This window comes from Podarcis muralis, chromosome 15, assembly GCF_964188315.1.
Source record: "Podarcis muralis chromosome 15, rPodMur119.hap1.1, whole genome shotgun sequence".
Classification (NCBI taxonomy): Eukaryota; Metazoa; Chordata; class Lepidosauria; order Squamata; family Lacertidae; genus Podarcis; species Podarcis muralis.
This window is the reverse complement of record NC_135669.1, coordinates 43,941,612-43,960,591: the sequence shown is the minus strand read 5'-3', so window position 1 is coordinate 43,960,591 and position 18,980 is coordinate 43,941,612. Positions and strand designations below refer to the sequence as shown.

Here is an 18,980-nt window from a genome sequence, read left to right as displayed (position 1 = left end):
CAGAGGTTGGATGGCCACCTGTCGGGGATTCTTTTAGCTGTGATTCCTGCATTGAGAGGGGGTTGGGATAGATGGCCACTGGGGGAGCCCTTCCAACAGTACAATTCTAAAATTCTGTATTAGGAGTGTGTGTGTGTGTGTGTGTGTGTGTGTGTGTGTGTGACAATGCACAGACCAAACGTAAGACTGGGAAAATAAGAAACTCAAGAGAAACAAACAAACCTGACAGAATTGTCTGCCCCACAAGTAAGGCACAAAGCCGCCAGCCCTGACCGCCTTTGGTTCCCCAGCAATTTAAACTCACTGCCTGTGCTCCTGGAGGTTCGGTCTAGCTGTCATGACCAGTTGCCACTGATAGATTTTGCCCTCCCAAGAATTTGCCTCATGCTCCTTTTAAAGCCGTCTAAGCTGCCAGTCAGTGTCGACATTACTGAACTAGATAGCCCAATAGTCTGACTCAGTAGAAAGCAGCTTCCTGTCTCCCTATTTGAACCAGCCCTTAAGTCATAGAATCACAGTACTGTGCCAGCTGGGCCAACAGCCCAACTCCGTGTAAACAGCTTCCTGTCTCATTACTGAGTGGTGTCCAAGTTGGGACTCTGGACTTTGTCTCTGCCCCTTGGCTCAGCTCCCCACAGCAAGGAGCAAAGCCCAGTCGGGGAGAAAGATCGGCCATGGCTACCCCAGAGACAGCTGGGCCCAGCCGCTTCTACGACGCCATCGTGGTGGGAGCAGGGATCCAGGGCACTTTTGCCGCCTACCACTTGGCGAAGAGGGGGCAGAAGACTCTCTTGCTGGAGCAGGTATGCCCCTTTGCAAACACCCACCCACAAACCCCTCCGAAAATGCTGCTACCGTCCCAAAGGCTGGGGGGTGGAGGCATTTTATCCCACATGGGCAGCCCCCCCCATTGCACAATACCAGGCACTCAGGAAGCTGCCCTAAGCCAGTTCAATCCACCAGTCCATTTGCTCAGTATTGTTCACACTGGCCGGCAGCAGCGACTCTCTTCTCTGATTTATGTCTTAATTTATTTGGTCCTTGTGTGTGTTTCCCAAGGGAAGGGAGAATCAAGCGGCTTTATTAACGCTGGAACTGGAGACCATGTCACGCTCCAGATGGGGTTGGATTCTGGCTCCCGTCAGCACCCGCTCCCAGCCAGCATGACCAATGGTCAGGGATGAAGAGGGCTGTGGTCTTACAGCGTCTGAGGATTCTAGGTTCCCTGTCCCACTTGAAAGCAATCTGTCTCTGGGACACCAGGCGCCATCTGTGTGAGTTCCTCTGGCACCAAGGGATGTTCAGCTCCCGTGGCCCCTGGGTGCCAGGGGAACTCATGCTGCGTCCAGCTTCCATGGCTCCCATCAATAGGATGGCTGCATCAATAGGAGTATAGCATCTAGATCAAGGGAAGTAATAGTGCCACTGTATTCTCCTCTGGTCAGACCTCACCTGGAGTACTGTGTCCAGTTCTGGGCACCACAGTTCAAGAAGGACACTGACAAACTGGAACGTGTCCAGAGGAGGGCAACCAAAATGGTCAAAGGCCTGGAAACGATGCCTTATGAGGAACGGCTAAGGGAGCTGGGCATGTTTAGCCTGGAGAAGAGGAGGTTAAGGGGTGATATGATAGCCATGTTCAAATATATAAAAGGATGTCACATAGAGGAGGGAGAAAGGCTGTTTTCTGCTGCTCCAGAGAAGCGGACACGGAGCAATGGATCCAAACTACAAGAAAGAAGATTCCACCTAAACATTAGGAAGAACTTCCTGACAGTAAGAGCTGTTCGACAGTGGAATTTGCTGCCAAGGAGTGCGGTGGAGTCTCCGTCTTTGGAGGTCTTTAAGCAGAGGCTTGACAACCATATGTCAGGAGTGCTCTGATGGTGTTTCCTGCTTGGCAGGGGGTTGGACTCCATGGCCCTTGGGGTCTCTTCCAACTCTATGATTCTATCATTCTATCATTCCTCCTCCTCAATGCTGGTAGTGTCAAAAAGTGGGGGGGGGGAGGGAAAGGGAAGATTTAAATAATAATAATAATAATAATAAATTTATTTATATCCCGCCCTCCCCAGCCGAAGCCGGGCTCAGAGTGGCTAACAACAATAAAAGTAACACAGCATTCTAAAATCAATTCATTCTAAAATCAATTCAGAGTCAAATTGATGGCAACCATTGGGCTAGAGTTCTGTGAGGATTACAGAGAGAGGGGGTCAGGCTGTGCCCTGGCCAAAGGCCTGGTGGAACAGCTCTGTCTTGCAGGCCCTGCGGAAAGATGTCAAGTCCCACAGGGCCCTGGTCTCTTGTGACAGAGCGTTCCAGCAGATCGGGGCCACAGCTGAAAAGGCCCTGGCTCTGGTTGAGGCCAGCCTAACTTCTCTGTGGCCTGGGACCTTCAAGATGTTTTTATTTGAAGACCGTAGGTTTCTCTGTGGGGCATACCAAGAGAGGTGGTCCCGTAGGTACGAGGGTCCTAGGCCGTATAGAGATTTAAAGGTCAAAACCAGCACCTTAAACCTGATCCTGTACTCCACCGTGAGTACAGAGTCCTCTCACTTGCTTACTTGCTGCTTCAATGCATCCCCACACCAATATATGTATATTTTATAACTTTTACATCCCACCTTTGTAAATAAAAAGTCCTTCAGGCCAGCTTACCTATTAAACTGAGAGTACCTCAGCTGCAATGGAATAAAACAGGCCCCCTTTTGCTGGAACGCCGGAAGCGGCCATCTACTGAGTCAGACAATTGGGGTTTCAGGCTGCCTCCTTCTCTTTCTCTTTCCCTACAAGTTCCCCCTGCCCCACACCCGAGGAAGCTCCCATGGACAGAGCCGAATCATCCGCAGCGCCTACCCCCAGGACTATTACACGGCCATGTTGGGAGAGGCCTATCGCCTCTGGGCAGAGCTGGAGGAAGAGGCAAGCACCAAACTCCACAGGTGAGGAGCCTCCGGGAAGAAATGGGGGGAAGAATGGGGGGGCGCTCTTGTGAGGAGGGGAAGCGGGGTCCCTCTGTGGTTGTGCTTCAAGCGTATTGGAAATGGTATATAATGTATATGCACATATGTCTTTGTTTGTGTATTCATAGAATTGTGGGACCTCCAGGGGTCATCCATTCCAACCCCCTGACATGCAGGAATCACAGCAGAGTGATAAGCTGGTGCAGGCATAGGCAAACTTGGCCCTCCAGATATTTTGGGACTACAGCTCCCATCATCCCTGACCACTCGTCCTGTTGGCTATGGATGATAGGAGTTGTAGTCCCAAAACATCTGGAGGGCCGAGTTTGCCTATGCCTGAGCTGGTTCCTCACAAGCATCGCCGAAGGAGCAAGCAGGGCCTTTTAAGTGTGTATGTAGGTATTCCTGGGTGTAGCTAAATTCCTGGATCCAGCCAGTGTTAACAGCTAATCAAGCCAGGCCAGCTCTCTGTGTTCAGGTGATCACCTGGGTGATGGGACATGAAGAGAACAAAGGAGAGGGGGCTCTGTGCCAGACGCCAAATGGGTCGGCCTCCCAGTTTGCAGTTAGTTAGAAGGACAAAAACCAGAGAGTTGAGTTGGCAGTAAAGCAGCCAGCTGAAAAATTGGAGAGGCAGAGCATGAGGTTTGATTTGAATCCACGGTCTGGTTCACAGGCAATCAAAGTCCCTGCAGGGGATGTCAGGACCGGGGGCAAGATGGCAGGGTGGGAGCAGGAACAGGGGTCCAGAAGCCAGGAGTCAGGAAGCCAAGGGTCTGAGGGTCAGAAAGCTGGGAGTCAAGAAGCCAAGGGTCCAAGGGTCAGGAAGCAAGGAGTCATGAAGTCAAGGGTCCGAGGATCACGAAGCAAGGAGTCATGAAGCCGAGGGTCCAAGGGTCGAGAAGCAAGGAGTCACGAAGTCAAGGGTCCGAGGACCAAGAAGCAAGGGGTCAAGGAGCCAAACACAGCAAGGCAGGAAGCGTGTTGCTGTGGCAAAGAGCCGAAGGGAAATGCTGACCTTGTATCCCTTCCCGGCTCTTGCCACCAGGTGCTGTGAGTTACCAATCGGCCTCACCTGTGTGGCCGTGCCTTGCCTCTTCAGAACAAACTTAGGAAGGCCCCAGTCCTGCAAAGTCCTACTGGTCACAGGGCCTGGCTCCTGCACGCACTCCTGACAGCTGTGGCTGTGGGAGAAGCGAGACCCTTTTGGGGTGTTCATGTTGTGAACCCCTCCATCCCAGGCTCAGGTTGTGCCAATAAACCATATATCCTAAAGACACCACAGGCTCCGCTGTGCCACAATCCCAAAAGGAATCACAAACCCTGGGACCCCCAAAATCTCACACCGCTCAGAGATTGGATGGTGTGCAATATTATACATTATTTTTCATATGGAACTGTTTCAACTCTACATACAGCATTTTCCTTGTTGATTCCAAATATGCAATTGCTTGATACGCTTTTTTTTATTGCACTGTCAAAGGTCCTTGTTGAAATGATTCATCAGCAAAATAGGTCGGAACAGAGGACTCTGCCTTGCTCTTAAGTCCTCATGATAAATGGTCAAAATGGGAACAGAGGAATCGGTTTCCTAGTGAGTCAGACCCCTGGGTCCATCTCACTCAGGACAGGCTACTAACTACACTGACTGGAAGGGGGTTTCTTGCAGGGGGTCTCTCCCCAAGCCCAAGTCCAGAAGTACCACTGCCTCTCACCTTAAAACAACGCAAGGTTCTAGTCCTCATGACTCTCAGTGACTTAACTTGAGAGCTGCCTTATACTGAGACAGCACATTGGTCCTTCTAGTTCAGTATTTTCAGCACTGACTGGCAGCAGCTCTCCAGGAATTCGGGCAGGGGGTCTTCCCTAGATCTATCTGGAGACGCCATGGGGGATTGAAGCAGGGACTTCTGCATGCAAAGCAGATGTTCTGCCACTGAGCTACATTCCCTCTCTCCAAAAGTAGCATATAGATCCCTCTTCCCCCCTCCTCCTGCCCCCCGACACGCTCCCTGCCCCACTGAGAGCCAAGACAGATTCCCCCTGTAATTTATGTGACTCTATAAAGGAAGCGCCATTAAGGAAATGCACGTCTAAATGATTTTTCATTTCGCCAGGGTCAGACGTAATAGACCCATCCATCTTGTTAGCGACAAGCCCAGGGAAGGGCTGCCACCGTCTCCCAGACGCCAGCTCTGTTCGTGAGGACCGGCTGGCAACGCCTCTCTAGGAAGCTGCCTCCACGAGCGGTTTCAGGGCGATGGTTCACCTTGGCCAGTGTTGCCTGTTCTGACCGGCAGCAACTGCAGGGACAGAACCTTTCCTGTTGTGTGTTGATGCAGGAGCAGGGAACCTCTGGGCCCAGGGGGGCAAATGCACCCCCCAGACCCCTGTATCCTGTCCTCAGGCCACTCCCCAGGCCGCATTGCTCCTCACCAGCCTTGGTGGGTGACCTCAGTTGGTCTTCAGCTCTTGATTCTATGCTGCATTAAGAGAAGTCTAGTGTCCAGATTGAAGGAAGGCAGAGTGCCGCTCCAGTCTGCCTTGACAGACCACGCCTGGAGTCCTGTGTCCAGTTCTGGGCACCACAATTTAAGGAGGATGTTGACAAGCAGGAGGAGGGTGACCAAGATGATCAAGGGTCTGGAGACCAAGCCTGATGAGGAACAGTTGAAGGAGCTGGGTATGTTTAGCCTGGAAAAGAGGAAAAGACTGAGAAGGAATGTGAGAGCCATCTTCAAATATCTGAAGGGCTGTTGCATGGGAGATGGAGCAGGTATCTACAGGGTAAGACCCAAACTGATGGACTCAAATGTCAAGATCCCAACTAAACATTAGAAAGACCTTTCTGATGGTGCTTGGCAGTGGACTCCAGAGCTTGGGTGGCCACCTGCCAAGGATTCCTGCATTGCCGGGGGTTGGTCTAGATGGCCCTTGGGGTTCCTTTTCAACTCCACAATTATATGATCCTAACCCCATAAGCTTCTTCTCCCCATCCACTGAAAGCCGGGCTCCTCCAAGGTCACTCCAGCAGCCTCAACTGCAAACCCATCCTCTCTCCTTACAGGCAGACACCAATGTTGGTTCTGGGGCGCAAGGACAACCCTGCGTTTCAAAGGTTCTGGGATGCCATGCAGCGCAACCATGTCCCCAGCGAAGCATTAACAGCGGAGAGCTTGGCCCAAAGATTCCCAGGAATCCACCTGCGTGGCGGAGAGGTGGCTGTGTGTGATCACACCGCTGGGATCTTGTTTGCTGACAAGGCGGTAAAAGCTGGCCAGGTAACAAGGGTGTGAAGAGAGAGAGAGAGAGAGAGAGAGAGAGAGAGAGAGAGAGAGATTGAGAGATTTCATCCCAATTCTTTTTCTTTTCACTCTTGCCTCTCGTCTCGCATTCTCCCTTTGCTCCCTCATCACCAGAACTCTTGACTGTAAGCTCCTTGCAGGCAGGGGCCTGTCTTCTTTACTTACACCAGAGGTGGAAAACCTTTTCTTTTCTTTCTTTTCTTTTGTACATTTTTATTGGTTTTTTAACATATCAATTCCAACATTCATACAACACAACTTCTCATCTTATACAATATTTTAGGACTTCCGTCAACACCTCTGATGATTTTCCATTCTTTCTCACTTATTATGCATTTTTAAATTTCCTATTACCTTTAATTATCCTTAAGGGATGCGGGTGGCGCTGTGGTCTAAACCTAGGACTTGCCGATCAGAAGGTTGGTGGTTCGAATCCCCGCAATGACGGGGTGAGCTCCCATTGTTCGGTCCCTGCTCCTGCCCACCTAGCAGTTCGAAAGCACATCAAAGTGCAAGTAGATAAATAGGTACCACTCTGTCGGGAAGGTAAACGGCGTTTCCGTGCGCTGCTCTGGTTTGCCAGAAGCGGCTTAGTCATGCTGGCCACATGACCCGGAAGCTGTACGGCGGATCCCTCGGCCAATAAAGCGAGATGAGCGCCGCAACCCCAGAGTCGGCCAAAACTGGACCTAATGGTCAGGGGTTCCTTTACCTTTACCTTAATTATCCTTAACTTTTAATTCTCCTCATTATCTTTTTTTGCAATACTTCAAATCATAGAATCATAGAGTTGGAAGAGACCACAAGGGCCATCGAGTCCAACCCCCTGCCAAGCAGGAAACACCATCAGAGCACTCCTGACATATAGTTGTCAAGCCTCTGCTTAAAGACCTCCAAAGAAGGAGACTCCACCACACTCCTTGGCAGCAAATTCCACTGTCAAACAGCTCTTACTGTCAGATAATACACCTTACAAAACTTCTTGCAAGGTGGAAAACCTTTTCTTTTGGGTGGCGGGGGGCAAAGACCACGCGACCTCAGTGGGCAGGGTCAGAGACACAGCCACACACTCTTATCTAATGACGGGAGGGGAGATGGGGCAGAGCCTGACCCAAATATCTCCCCCCAAATCACCACTCTCTCCACTTTCCCCTCCAGGACCAGTTCCAACGCAATGGAGGGACCATCCGTGATGGAGAGAAAGTCCATGGGATCCTTCCAGGGGCTGTGATCACCGTGACCACCAGCCAAGGGCAGTATCGTGCCAAACACCTCGTAGTGACCGCAGGAGCCTGGGCCAACCGCCTCCTGGCCCCGTTGGGGCTGCACCTGCCTCTCCAGGTAAGCGGCAGACCCCTGGCATGTCGTCCCCCCACGCGGGCCAGAAGGAAGGCAGATGGCACAGAAGAAGCCCCATTTTTATGTTGTGGTTCCCTCCTCCCTCCAGCCTCTGCGTATCACTGTCTGCTACTGGAGGGCAAAAGCTGGGAGCCCCCCAGGCCTCCTGGAGAAGCTGCCTTGCTTCCTCGGGATCAACCTGAACGGGGAGAAGCGAGATCTCTATGGGCTGCCGGCTGGCGAGTACCCGGGTCTTGTCAAGGTGAGAGGAAGGGGCTGGGTGGCGGTGGGGAAGGAGGCGAGATCAGGGACACAAAGGCAGTTGACAGAGACTTCCCAATTCTCCACATTTCTGCATCAGTTTGCCATCCATTTGCTTCTAAATTTTGGCATTTCCATGCAGATTTCTCTCATGCACACTCTAGCAGGTTATTGCCTTATCATTTATTAAATTTATATACCATCCGAAGACATCAGAGCAGTTCACAAAATAGCATGCGGCCCTCAGTTTATGCTCCTTGACTGGAAAACTCATGGGTAGGCAAAATAAGGCCTGGGGGCCGGATCCGGCCCAATCGCCTTCTCAATCCAGCTCACGGACGATCCGGAAATCAGCGTGTTTTTACATGAGTAGAATGTGTCCTTTTATTTAAAATGCAACTCTGGGTTATTTGTGGGGCATAGGAATTCATTCATTCCCCCCCATATAGTCCAGCCCCCCACAAGGTCTGAGGAGGGACAGTGGACCGGCCCCCTGCTGAAAATGTTTGCTGACCCCTGGGAAACTGCACTGCAAAACTCAAGTGTGGATTTCGAAGGATGGCTGCTGTTTCTATAGAATCCAAGAGCTGTAGTGTTTGAAGGGACCCCCATGGCCATCTAGTCCAACCCCAGGAATCTCAGCTAAACAAGGCCTGACAGATGGTGATCTGGCCTCTGTTTAAAACCTTTCAAGGAAGCAGAGCCAGCCCTTATCCCGGCTAGTCCGTTCCACTGTCAAACAGCTCTTGCCATCAGAAAGTTCTTCCTAATGTTTAACGCCTCTAAGGTATTTTTTTTCTATAATCAAGCAGTATATAAATTGTATGAAATAAGTTAAATCAATGCCGGAAACTCGTTTCCTGCAATATGAATCATTGGTTCATGGAGAGGAAGGTCTGTGCATTGTTCTGGAGAGTGTGAATTAGGAAAGTTCTCCTTTCAATGTGAACTGGATTGAATTTCTGCCCCAGCTCAGTCTTACCTCTGCAGCTACCTTAAAACGAGACAGACCATGGGCTGACTCACCATCTAGCTAAGGGCTGCCCGCACTGACTGGCAGCAGCTCTCTAGGACTCCAGGCAGGGTTCTTCCTCAGCCCTAACTGGAGATGCCTGGAATTCAACCTGTCACCTCCTGACTGCTGCCCTGTGGATCTGCTGCCCTGTGGCTCTCCTCCTGCCTTCCACAGGTCTGCTACCATTATGGCACCCCCGTGGACCCCGACCATCCCGACCAGCCAGGATCCTCTGCCCCTGACCTCCGCATCCTACAGGATTTTGTGAGAAAGTATCTGCCAGGTCTTGAACCCGAGCCAGCCGTTCAGGAGCGTTGCATGTATACAGTAAGCACCATCAAAAGCTCCGCCATCCAGCAACAGCCGATTCAACGACCAAGGAGTTTCTTCATTTATTTATAAAAAAATATGTCTATGCCCTGCGTGATTAAAAAGCAAAACAAAGCAGTTTGCAGAAATGAAAACATAAAACCATACAAGATCAGGCGTTAAAAGCAGACATCAATTAACCACTGTGAAAGGATATGTTATTAATTGTCTGCATAGGCCTGGTGGTTTGCAGCAGGCATTTAAAAGTTGGCAAGGGAGGTGCCTGCTGAATTTCCAGTGGCAGAGAGTTCCGCAGGACTGTACCGATGCCAATAAAGGCTCGGTTTCTCATTGTGGTCAACCGAGCCTCACCAACTCCATGGATGACCGACAATGTTCCTGCAGGGATCAAATTGGGATAAAAGGGTTCAGGAGGCCCCTGAGATGTCTTGGACCTAAGTTGATCAGGGTTTTGTAAATTAATGCAGTAACCCCAAAACGTGATTGGTAGTAGATGGGCAGCCAGCGCAGCTGTTTTAGCAAGGGTCCACGTCCTCCTTCTATCAACTCCCCTCCTGGTCAAGCATCTTTGAGCTGAATTATTTCCTGAACACGGTGGAGGAGACTGTAGACGTTTCTAGAGAGACACTTCTCACACCGGCGTGTTAAAAAAAGGAGAGGTGTTGCAATGCAGGGAGGCTTCTCCTGTTGGATTTCTGCCTGTGGTGCCACTGATAAAAACAATCATTCTCTCCCCCATCATTCTCAGATCGCCGTATGAAAATTGATTGGCAGGAGGCTCATTCAGGACCGGTGATGGAAGCACTTCTTCAAATGATGTATAATTAAACTCACGGCTCTCACTTCACAGTGATTGCCAGAGGCCCAGAGAGGTTTTCAAAATGGAAACAGACAAAAAAACCAGCCCACAAAAGCGAGGGCTATCAGGAGCTATTATCCCCCCTTGAGAGATGGAGCCTCCATAGTCAAGGGGCAGTCTACCTTGGAGTGGCGGGCGCTGGGGACAAAGCAATCCATCATGCCTGGGCCATTAAGTGTCCCGGAGGGATCTGGATTAGACAATACCAGCCGCAGAGCAATCCTTATGTTGGCGGGAGTTTTGCCAGGAATAGAAATGGGGGCAATCCAATTAAGTTTGGTAGGGGGTCATTATTCACAGAAGCTGGGAGACCAGGGAGGGAGAGACTGCAGTGAGAACCTGAGGATCCAGTCTAAAACTCCAGCTAGACAAAGCAGGCTGGGATGAGGAGGGGGCACGAGAGGCAGGGTTGCCAACTTTCCCCTCTGGCTCTGCTCCGAAGCATGTAGCAAGCAGCAGCCTGACGCAGAGGAAATTCAAACAGATGGGAGCTTTTTTCTGGCCCGGAAAGATGTGATGAGCAAAGCTCCCCTCTTCTGTTTCTGCAGTTAAAGGCGGAGGAGCAGAGCCACGTTTCCGCTCCTAAAAAGTTGGCAACCTTATCTGGAGTGGAGGCAGATGGGGAGAAGGACCCGGGGCTGGAAAGAGCAGATGGAGAAGGTTGGAGAGGCAGCATATTTTGGCAAGGAGATTCCCCTATGCCTTTGAGACACCCCCCCCCCCCCCAAATACCCCTGCCAAAATCTTATGCACTGCGCACATGGTCACCATGCCTGGGACTGATAGCTGCACTTTCCACCAGCTAATTCATCAAATCAAAGAGATTTGAGAGCTCCCAGCAATGGAAGGTTTATGTATGTATAGGTGGCGCTGTGGGTTAAACTACAGAGCCTAGGACTTGTCGATCATAAGGTCAGCGGTTCGAATCCCCGTGACTGGGTGAGCTCCCGTTGCTCAGTCCCTGCTCCTGCCCACCTAGCAGTTTGAAAGCACCTCAAAGTGCAAGTAGAAAAATAGGTACCGCTCCGGTGGGAAGGCAAACGGTGTTTCCATGCGCTGCTCTGGTTCGCCAGAAGCGGCTTAGTCCTGCTGGCCACGTGACCCGGAAGCTGTACGCTGGCTCCCTCGGCCAGTAAAGCGAGATGAGCACTGCAACCCCAGAGTTGGCCATGACTGGATCTAATGGTCAGGGGTCCCTTTACCTTTACCTTATGTATGTATGTCTTAACATAGATCGCTTTTTCTTTTCTTTCTCATCACCAACGCCCTCCTCAGAACACCCCAGATGAGGACTTTGTGTTAGATCGCCACCCACATTTTAGAAATATCGCCATCGGGGCAGGATTTTCAGGTAAGGAACGGAGGACGGCAAGAAGGTGCTCTTCCTGAAACTCTGGGGAGCTGCTGCCAGTCAGTGTAGACAATACTGAGCTAAATGGACCAACAGGTTGATTCAGTATAAGGCAGCTTTCAAATTTGGGACATTTTAACTTGGAGAAAAAGCAAGTGAGATGCAACAGGATAGAAGAGTTTAGAACTATGTAGGGGCTGAATAAAGAGGACCGAGAAAAGCTGGTCTCTTTCTCTCGTAACACAAGAACTCAAGGACATCTGATGATGCTGAATGCTGGAAGGTTTAGGACAGAGGAAAGGAAAGGACTTATTTTAAACTATGGAACTCCCTGCCACAGAAGGCAGCAATGACCACCAACCTGAATGGCTTTAAAAGAGGAATGGACACTGAGGTCCAGCGCTAAGGGCCTTCTGGCTGTTCCCTCACTGCAAGAAGCCAAGTTACAGGGAACCAGACAGAGGGCCTTCTCGGTGGTGGCACCCGCCCTGTGGAACGCCCTCCCATCAGATGTCAAGGAAATAAACAACTACCTGACATTTAGAAGACATCTGAAGGCAGCCCTGTTTAGGGAAGCTTTTAATGCTTAATATATTATTGTATTTTAATATTTTGTTGGAAGCCGCCCAGAATGGCTGGGGAAACCCAGCCAGATGGGTGGGGTATAAAGAATAAATTATTATTATTATTATTATTATTATTATTATTATTATTACTACTACTACTACTACTACTACTACTACTACTACTATCTGCCTCCAGAGTCGGAAGCAGCAATTTCCAATTAAAGGCCCTTGGTCGGTCACTGTGAAAACAGGATGCTAGACTAGACAGGGCCATGGGCCTGATCCAGTGGCCCCTTTGCATTTATGTCATTTATTTATTTCTCAAATTTGCATACTGCCCTTCCTCCGAAGACCACGGGGCAGTTCTTGTGTCCTTAGAACAAAAATCCAAACAGGGAAGGAACATAGCAGTCTGCTCTCTACTGAGCCAGAGCATCAGTCTGCCTAACTCAGTTATCATCCCTACACTGGCTGGCAGCAATGGCTCTCCAGGGTTTCATGCCGGGAGCCTCTCCCAGTCCTGCTGGAGACATGTCTGGGATTGAACCTGGCACATTCTGTATGCATTCTGCATGGAGCCCCGATTCGCAAGAAGCTGGAAAACAGGGTTCAACGGTTGGTCTATCTTGCTTGGCGTTGTCTACGCCGACTGCAGCAGCTGGCTGTCCGCATCTGTTCTCACTTCGTCTCTCTTCCACAGGTCACGGGTTCAAATTCGCCCCTGTTGTTGGGAAGATCCTTTGCGAGCTGAGCTTGGGTGAGGAGCCCTCTTACGACCTGGTCCCGTTTCAGATCAGCCGCTTCTCACCCCAGCTTAAGGCCCCCTTGTAAACCCCCAAATTGACAGGAGGTGAGAAGAAATGGAAGCCCCTTCCTCATCTTCCAACTGAGAAATTTGAAATCTCAGGAAACCCTGGCCGGCTGTGTGTATGTGAACAACTCCTAAGAAATCATTTCTTTTTGAATGAGTGAAAGCTTGCCGTTATTTCCCCCTTTTTTCTTTAACGCAAGAGAAAATCCACAGCATTAGCAAATAATAACAAGGCTGTTGGGAAGAGTTCAGTATTTTCAGTGTAATAAAGTTTAACTCATTGGCCAGATATATGGAAAGTACTGAAGCTTTTAACTGCACGAGACAGTTTCTGTCCAAATAACATGTTGCTTTCTGTTGAAAACAAAATTTGTGGTTTCTATTTTTGACTTTCCTTTTTTCACCTACTCCTCAGATGGGGGGGGGGATCCCTCACGAAGATACATGTGCTTAGACAGCATTGGAGGAGCAATTTTCAACTCCTCGTTTTATTTTCCAGCTACGGTCTTTAGGGAAGAAAGATAACTGTGGGGTTGATGGATACGGGCACTTCAAGACTAACACTACTTTTAGGTGGGATTCAATCACGGAGCTGCAATTCCAGGTAGCGCAGCAAAAGCTGGGGTCGTGGGAACTGTGCTTTGCAACGGGTGCCAGGAACTCCAGCTCCGCAAGGGGCAAGCTACAGTTCCTGGGATTCCTGGGGGGAAGTAATGTGCTTTGAATGCAGGGTGCATCCTCTGAACTTCCCCACAAACAAGTCAGAATGAATACTCAGCCAACAGGTTGATGGAAACGAACAACAGCAGAAGTATCACAAAATGGAAAGGGATCTGGGCTGGTCGCCAAGACCCACATCCCAACAAGGCTGCCCCACATGGGCAGAGTCTGGGATTTTGTACATGAGCAGATCTATCCTCTTTGTGTTGTGGCATCATAAACACGGATGTGTGTGACACCAGCTGTCAATCTGCAAAGAACAAGGACCACAAAGGGCTCTGGAGGTTTTCTCTCATGGCACTATTCCTTGTGATTTTGGCCTTGGAATTTGTCTTGTTGTTGTTGAGTCGTTTAGTCGTGTCTGACTCTTTGTGACCCCCTGGACCAGAGCACGCCAGGCACTCCTGTCTTCCACTGCCTCCCGCAATTTGGTCAAACTCATGCTGGTAGCTTTGAGAACACTGTCCCACCATCTCATCCTCTGTTGTCCCCTTCTCCTTGCGCCCTCCATCTTTCCCAACATCAGGGTCTTTTCCAGGGAGTCTTCTCTTCTCATGAGGTGACCAAAGTCTTGGAGCCTCAGCTTCAGGATCTGTCCTTCCAGTGAGCACTCAGGGCTGATTTCCTTCAGAATGGAGAGGTTGGATCTTCTTGCAGTCCATGGGACGCTCAAGAGTCTCCTCCAGCACCAGAATTCAAAAGCATCCATTCTTCGGCGATCAGCCTTCTTTATGGTCCAGCTCTCACTTCCATACATCACTACTGGGAAAACCATGGCTTTAACTAAACGGACCTTTGTTGGCAAGGAGATGTCTTGCATAGCTGTCAACATTTCCCTTTTCTTGCGAGGAATCCTATTCGGAATAAGGGAATTTCCCTTTAAAAAAGGGAAACGTTGACAGCTATGCATGAATGCCCAATTTTCATCTTTTAAAAACCAGCCAAGTCACTAGTCCCTGGTTTTTAAAAGATGAAAATTGGACATTGATTGGACGGTGATGTCACGTCAAAGATGCAGATGGGATTCTACCCAATTCCTCATGAAGAAGCCCAGGTCCCATTTGCGGGTTTCCTTTTGGGGGGTATCTGGTTGGCCACTGTGAATATGGGATGATGGACTAGATGAGCCCCACCACTTTGGCCTGATCCTGCAGGCGCTTCATATATTCAGCCAAACTCTCCTTATAACAGATGGACTGAGAATAGGGATTGTCCCTCAGCCCCAAAGTCCCTGCCACATTAGTGCCACTCACAGCCGAACAATAAACTCTTAAAAGAGAAGTCATTTCACATTCTGATTCATTTAAAAGAAAAGAAAGAAGATGGAAAGAGATGAAGCCTCGTGGGCTAAGAAGCCGCTCTCCACCCCCCACCCCCTCCACACACACACACTTCACAGAGTCAAGCGAAATGTTTTAAAGTTAAATGTGCCATTTTATTATCATCAGATAGCTTAGCTTAATAGAGGCGCATTACCAGCACGCAGACATTATGGCCCCGGGCCAGAGAGGGGGAAGCTTCTCCCCTCTCAAGTGCCTTGGCAAAATTGACTCGGCTGGGGCAGGGGGGAGATGAGAAGTCTTAGGAAAACCGCACAATTGCTGCGCATCCTTGCACACTCGCTGCGCAATCCGGTGTGTGCTGCAGTGGCAGGTAAACAGGTTTGTGCAATGTCTAAGGATGACTGTGTGTGCCCTCACATGTACTCTCTGTCTCTCTTACACACACACACACACACACACACACACACACACACACCCTCCCTCTGGATTTAGAAGGTGATTGGGCCGGATCTGGCCCCCGGGCCTAAGTTTGCCTACCCATAGGTTAGGTAAACTAAGGCCCGGGGGCCAGATGCGGCCCAATCGCCTTCTAAATCCGGCCCACGGATGGTCCGGGAATCAGCGTGTTTTTACATGAGTAGAATGTGTCCTTTTATTTAAAATGCATCTCTGGGTTATTTGTGGGGCAAAGGAATTCGTTCATTTCCCCCCAAAAAATATAGTCCGGCCCCCCACAAGGTCTGAGGGACAGTGGACCGGCCCACGGCTGAAACAGGTTGCTGACCCCTGGGTTAGACTCTAGCTGTCTAGCAGAAGAGGCTACAGAAACCCGCCAAACCAGTTCCTTTCTTAAGGTAATGGCTTTGTTGTTGTTGTTGTTTAGTCGTTTAGTCGTGTCCGACTCTTCGTGACCCCCTGGACCAGAGCACACCAGGCACTTCTGTCCTCCACTGCCTCCCGCAGTTTGATCAAACTCATGCTGGTAGCTTCAAGAACACCATCCAACCATCTCATCCTCTGTCGTCCCCTTCTCCTTGCACCCTCCATCTTTCCCAACATCAGGGTCTTTTCCAGGGAGTCTTCTCTTCTCATGAGGTGGCCAAAGTCTTGGAGCCTCAGCTTCAGGATCTGTCCTTCCAGTGAGCACTCAGGGCTGATTTCCTTAAGAATGGATACGTTTGATCTTCTTGCAGTCCATGGGACTCTCAAGAGTCTCCTCCAGCACCAGAATTCAAAAGCATCAATTCTTCGGTGATCAGCCTTCTTTATGGTCCAGCTCTCACTTCCATACATCACTACTGGGAAAACCATGGCTTTAACTATACGGACCTTTGTTGGCAAGGAGATGTCTCTACTTTTTAAGATGCTGTCTAGGTTTGCCATCGCTTTTCTCCCAAGAAGCAGGCGTCTTTTAATTTCGTGGCTGTTGTCACCATCTGCAGTGATCATGGAGCCCAAAAAAGTAAAATCTCTCACTGCCTCCATTTCTTCCCCTTCTATTTGCCAGGAGGTGATGGGACCAGTGGCCATGATCTTCGTTTTTTTGATGTTGAGCTTCAGACCATATTTTGCGCTTTCCTCTTTCACCCTCAATAAAAAGTTCTTTAATTCCTCCTCACTTTCTGCCATCAAGGTTGTGTCATCTGCATATGGCTTTGGCCAGTAGTTAAGTGCCCTCACCAACATCCCAAAAGAATGAGCGCTGGCCTAGCTTCTAGGTAGGAGAGTAGCCAGGAAGTTGTGTGTGAGCTGAGCTGCAAGCAAGCTGGAAGCTGGAGACACAGAGACCTGCTTGCTCCGTTCTGGATCCAAAAACTGTGAATCATGGAAAAGCAAGATCTTTGGGCGTGCAAATACTGTGAGCCCCTCCATCTTATCCTCAGCCCATATGCTCAGAGACTTTGCGCCTGTTCATTGGGGGAGATAGGAAGCCCAGAGCACTTGTTCTTTAGATGTCCCATTTATGAAGAGGCACGTAGTGAGACCATTGATCCCCTACTGGTGAGGTTCGCTGACCTCCCGGAAAAGCAAAAGTTCGGCCTTTTCCTGTTAGGCAAAGATCAGAAGACGACCTGGATAGTTGCCAGATTCTGTGTACAGATCTGTAGGCGCAGACCATCTCCTGACTCAAACTAGTTTGTTAAGAAAATCCCCAAACTCGGTTCCATGGGTGACTCTGGGTCACCTCCCTGCGGTAGTTTATCTTAAAGTTTTAAGTGTCTATACGCTTATCGCATTTATAAATTTTAAATTTATTGTTGTACATTGTTTTGTTTGTTTTCCTTCTGGGACTGTACCCCCAAGTGTGTTTTATCTATCTATCTATCTATCTATCTATCTATCTATCTATCTATCTATCTATCTATCTACTCAGGTTGTATATGTGCATAAATGAAACCATATATCCTAAAGGCGCTACAGTCAGAGGATCATACTACTGTAGAATTGGAAGGGACCCCGAGGGTCATCTAGTCCAACCCCCTGCAGTGCAGGAATCTTTTGCTCGATTCATGACCCTGAAATTAAGAATGTCATGCTCTGCAGACTGAGCTGACCTTCCTTCTAAGGAAAGCAAACCCTGGCTAAGAGCCTGGAACCTCCTGGTCTCCCACCACTCAGAGATTGGAGTGGGGTGCAATACAATTTATTCACTTTATTTTGGGACAGCCAGCGCAGATCAGCCCCAGAAGAGAGTCCACTGGGCCACCTCAAGGAGTTAAAGGATCCAAGGAGATACAAGATCCCTGGATTCCACCTAAAGCAAAATTTAATGGGGAATCTGGAAGTTGCTATTTGGGTTGGTTGGGGGGACTGTTGTCAGGGGAGAATCACCCCTGACATTAGCATCTCATTCATTCCACACACACACACCCCCCGCAGAATGTTATCAAAAGCAACATTTTGCAGCAAAACCTGTTCAGTCCCAAAGATTTTTATTTTTTTAAAAAATAAGAGAGTCCCCAAACCATTAGAGGAGCCTAGTGTGATTTCTCACAGTGGTGGGAAAAGGAAAGGATTTTGCAGGATGTTACTCGGCTGCCAAATTTTCATGTGTAGCAACAATTAGGGGCAAATGGGGCAGCTGGTTGCTCAGCTAAGGGGACTCCAATATGAGAGAGAGAGAGAGAGAGAGAGCGCTTGCAGGATTTTGGGGTGTGTGTACCTTTTCTCTAGCACACAGGACCAAACTGATGGCCACAAAGTCTGTTTCTGTTCTTCAATCCCACCCTCATAGCAAAATGAATAGGTCAGTCGCACACACAAATATCTCCAGGAGGGTTTTTTCCGGAGGTAGGAGGGAGAGTGATCTGTGTCCGAGGGCTGGGGGGGGGGGGCTGGGGGTGAACTTGAATCATTTATAGACCTTAATAAATATGCAGATGAGGAGAAGAGAATCTGAGCCCTCGAGCTGTTCTCATTAATTATTGAAAGTTATGGTAATGCAAAGGAGCCCGCTCATTTGCATAAAATTGTACCCTGCATCTCGGCAGCGCTGAGCGAAGCGAGGAGAGAGTCCCTCTCTGCCCCCGCTCCCCGGAAAACCTTTGCCCTCTTCCGAGGCAAAATGGGACACTCGATGGGACAGAGCTGTTAGCAGGGAGAGAGCAGAGCAAAGGGTTCTCCTTAGGTCCCGAGGCCAAATGCGGCACTCGAGACTTCTCCATTTGGCCCCTGGATCTCTCCCCGAGCCATGCCCCTCCCTGGCCCTGTTTCAGACCCTCCCCTGGCTGGAAATGCACCCGTGAGCTCTGATAATGCCTCCTGCTTGCCTGAACGGAGGCCAGAGCAGTGTGCAGCTAGAATTGTACAGCTGGAGGGGTCATTTAGCCCAACCCCCTGCTCCTCCCACTTTTGACTCCAGCTGCACCTGGTATCCTGCCCACTCAGGAATTCGCCCAGGAAGAAACGCACCCCTCAGGCCAAAAATGCCCCCCAGTCCTGTTGTGAGGGCCACCAGAGTTCTCTAGTTATCTCCCGCTTGGACTACTGCAATGCGCTCTACGTGGGGCTACCTTTGAAGGTGACCCGGAAACTGCAATTAATCCAGAATGCGGCAGCTAGACTGGTGACTGGGAGCGGCCGCCGGGACCACCTAACACCGGTCTTGAAAGACCTACATTGGCTCCCAGTATGTTTCCGAGCACAATTCAAAGTGTTGGTGCTGACCTTAAAAGCCC

The 18,980-nt window shown here is 49.7% G+C and overlaps 1 protein-coding gene across 1 annotated transcript; it reads left to right on the top strand.

Annotated features, from left to right (window-relative positions):
* The first annotated feature begins 629 nt into the window (after positions 1 to 629).
* On the top strand, positions 630 to 13,168 carry PIPOX (pipecolic acid and sarcosine oxidase). The gene is made up of 8 exons (XM_028708603.2): positions 630 to 803; positions 2,794 to 2,942; positions 6,031 to 6,244; positions 7,427 to 7,609; positions 7,716 to 7,868; positions 9,057 to 9,209; positions 11,347 to 11,422; positions 12,689 to 13,168. The coding sequence occupies exons 1-8, from the start codon at positions 675 to 677 to the stop codon at positions 12,817 to 12,819; spliced, it is 1,188 nt and encodes a 395-aa protein (XP_028564436.2). The 5' UTR covers positions 630 to 674; the 3' UTR covers positions 12,820 to 13,168.
* The last annotated feature ends 5,812 nt before the right edge of the window (positions 13,169 to 18,980 follow it).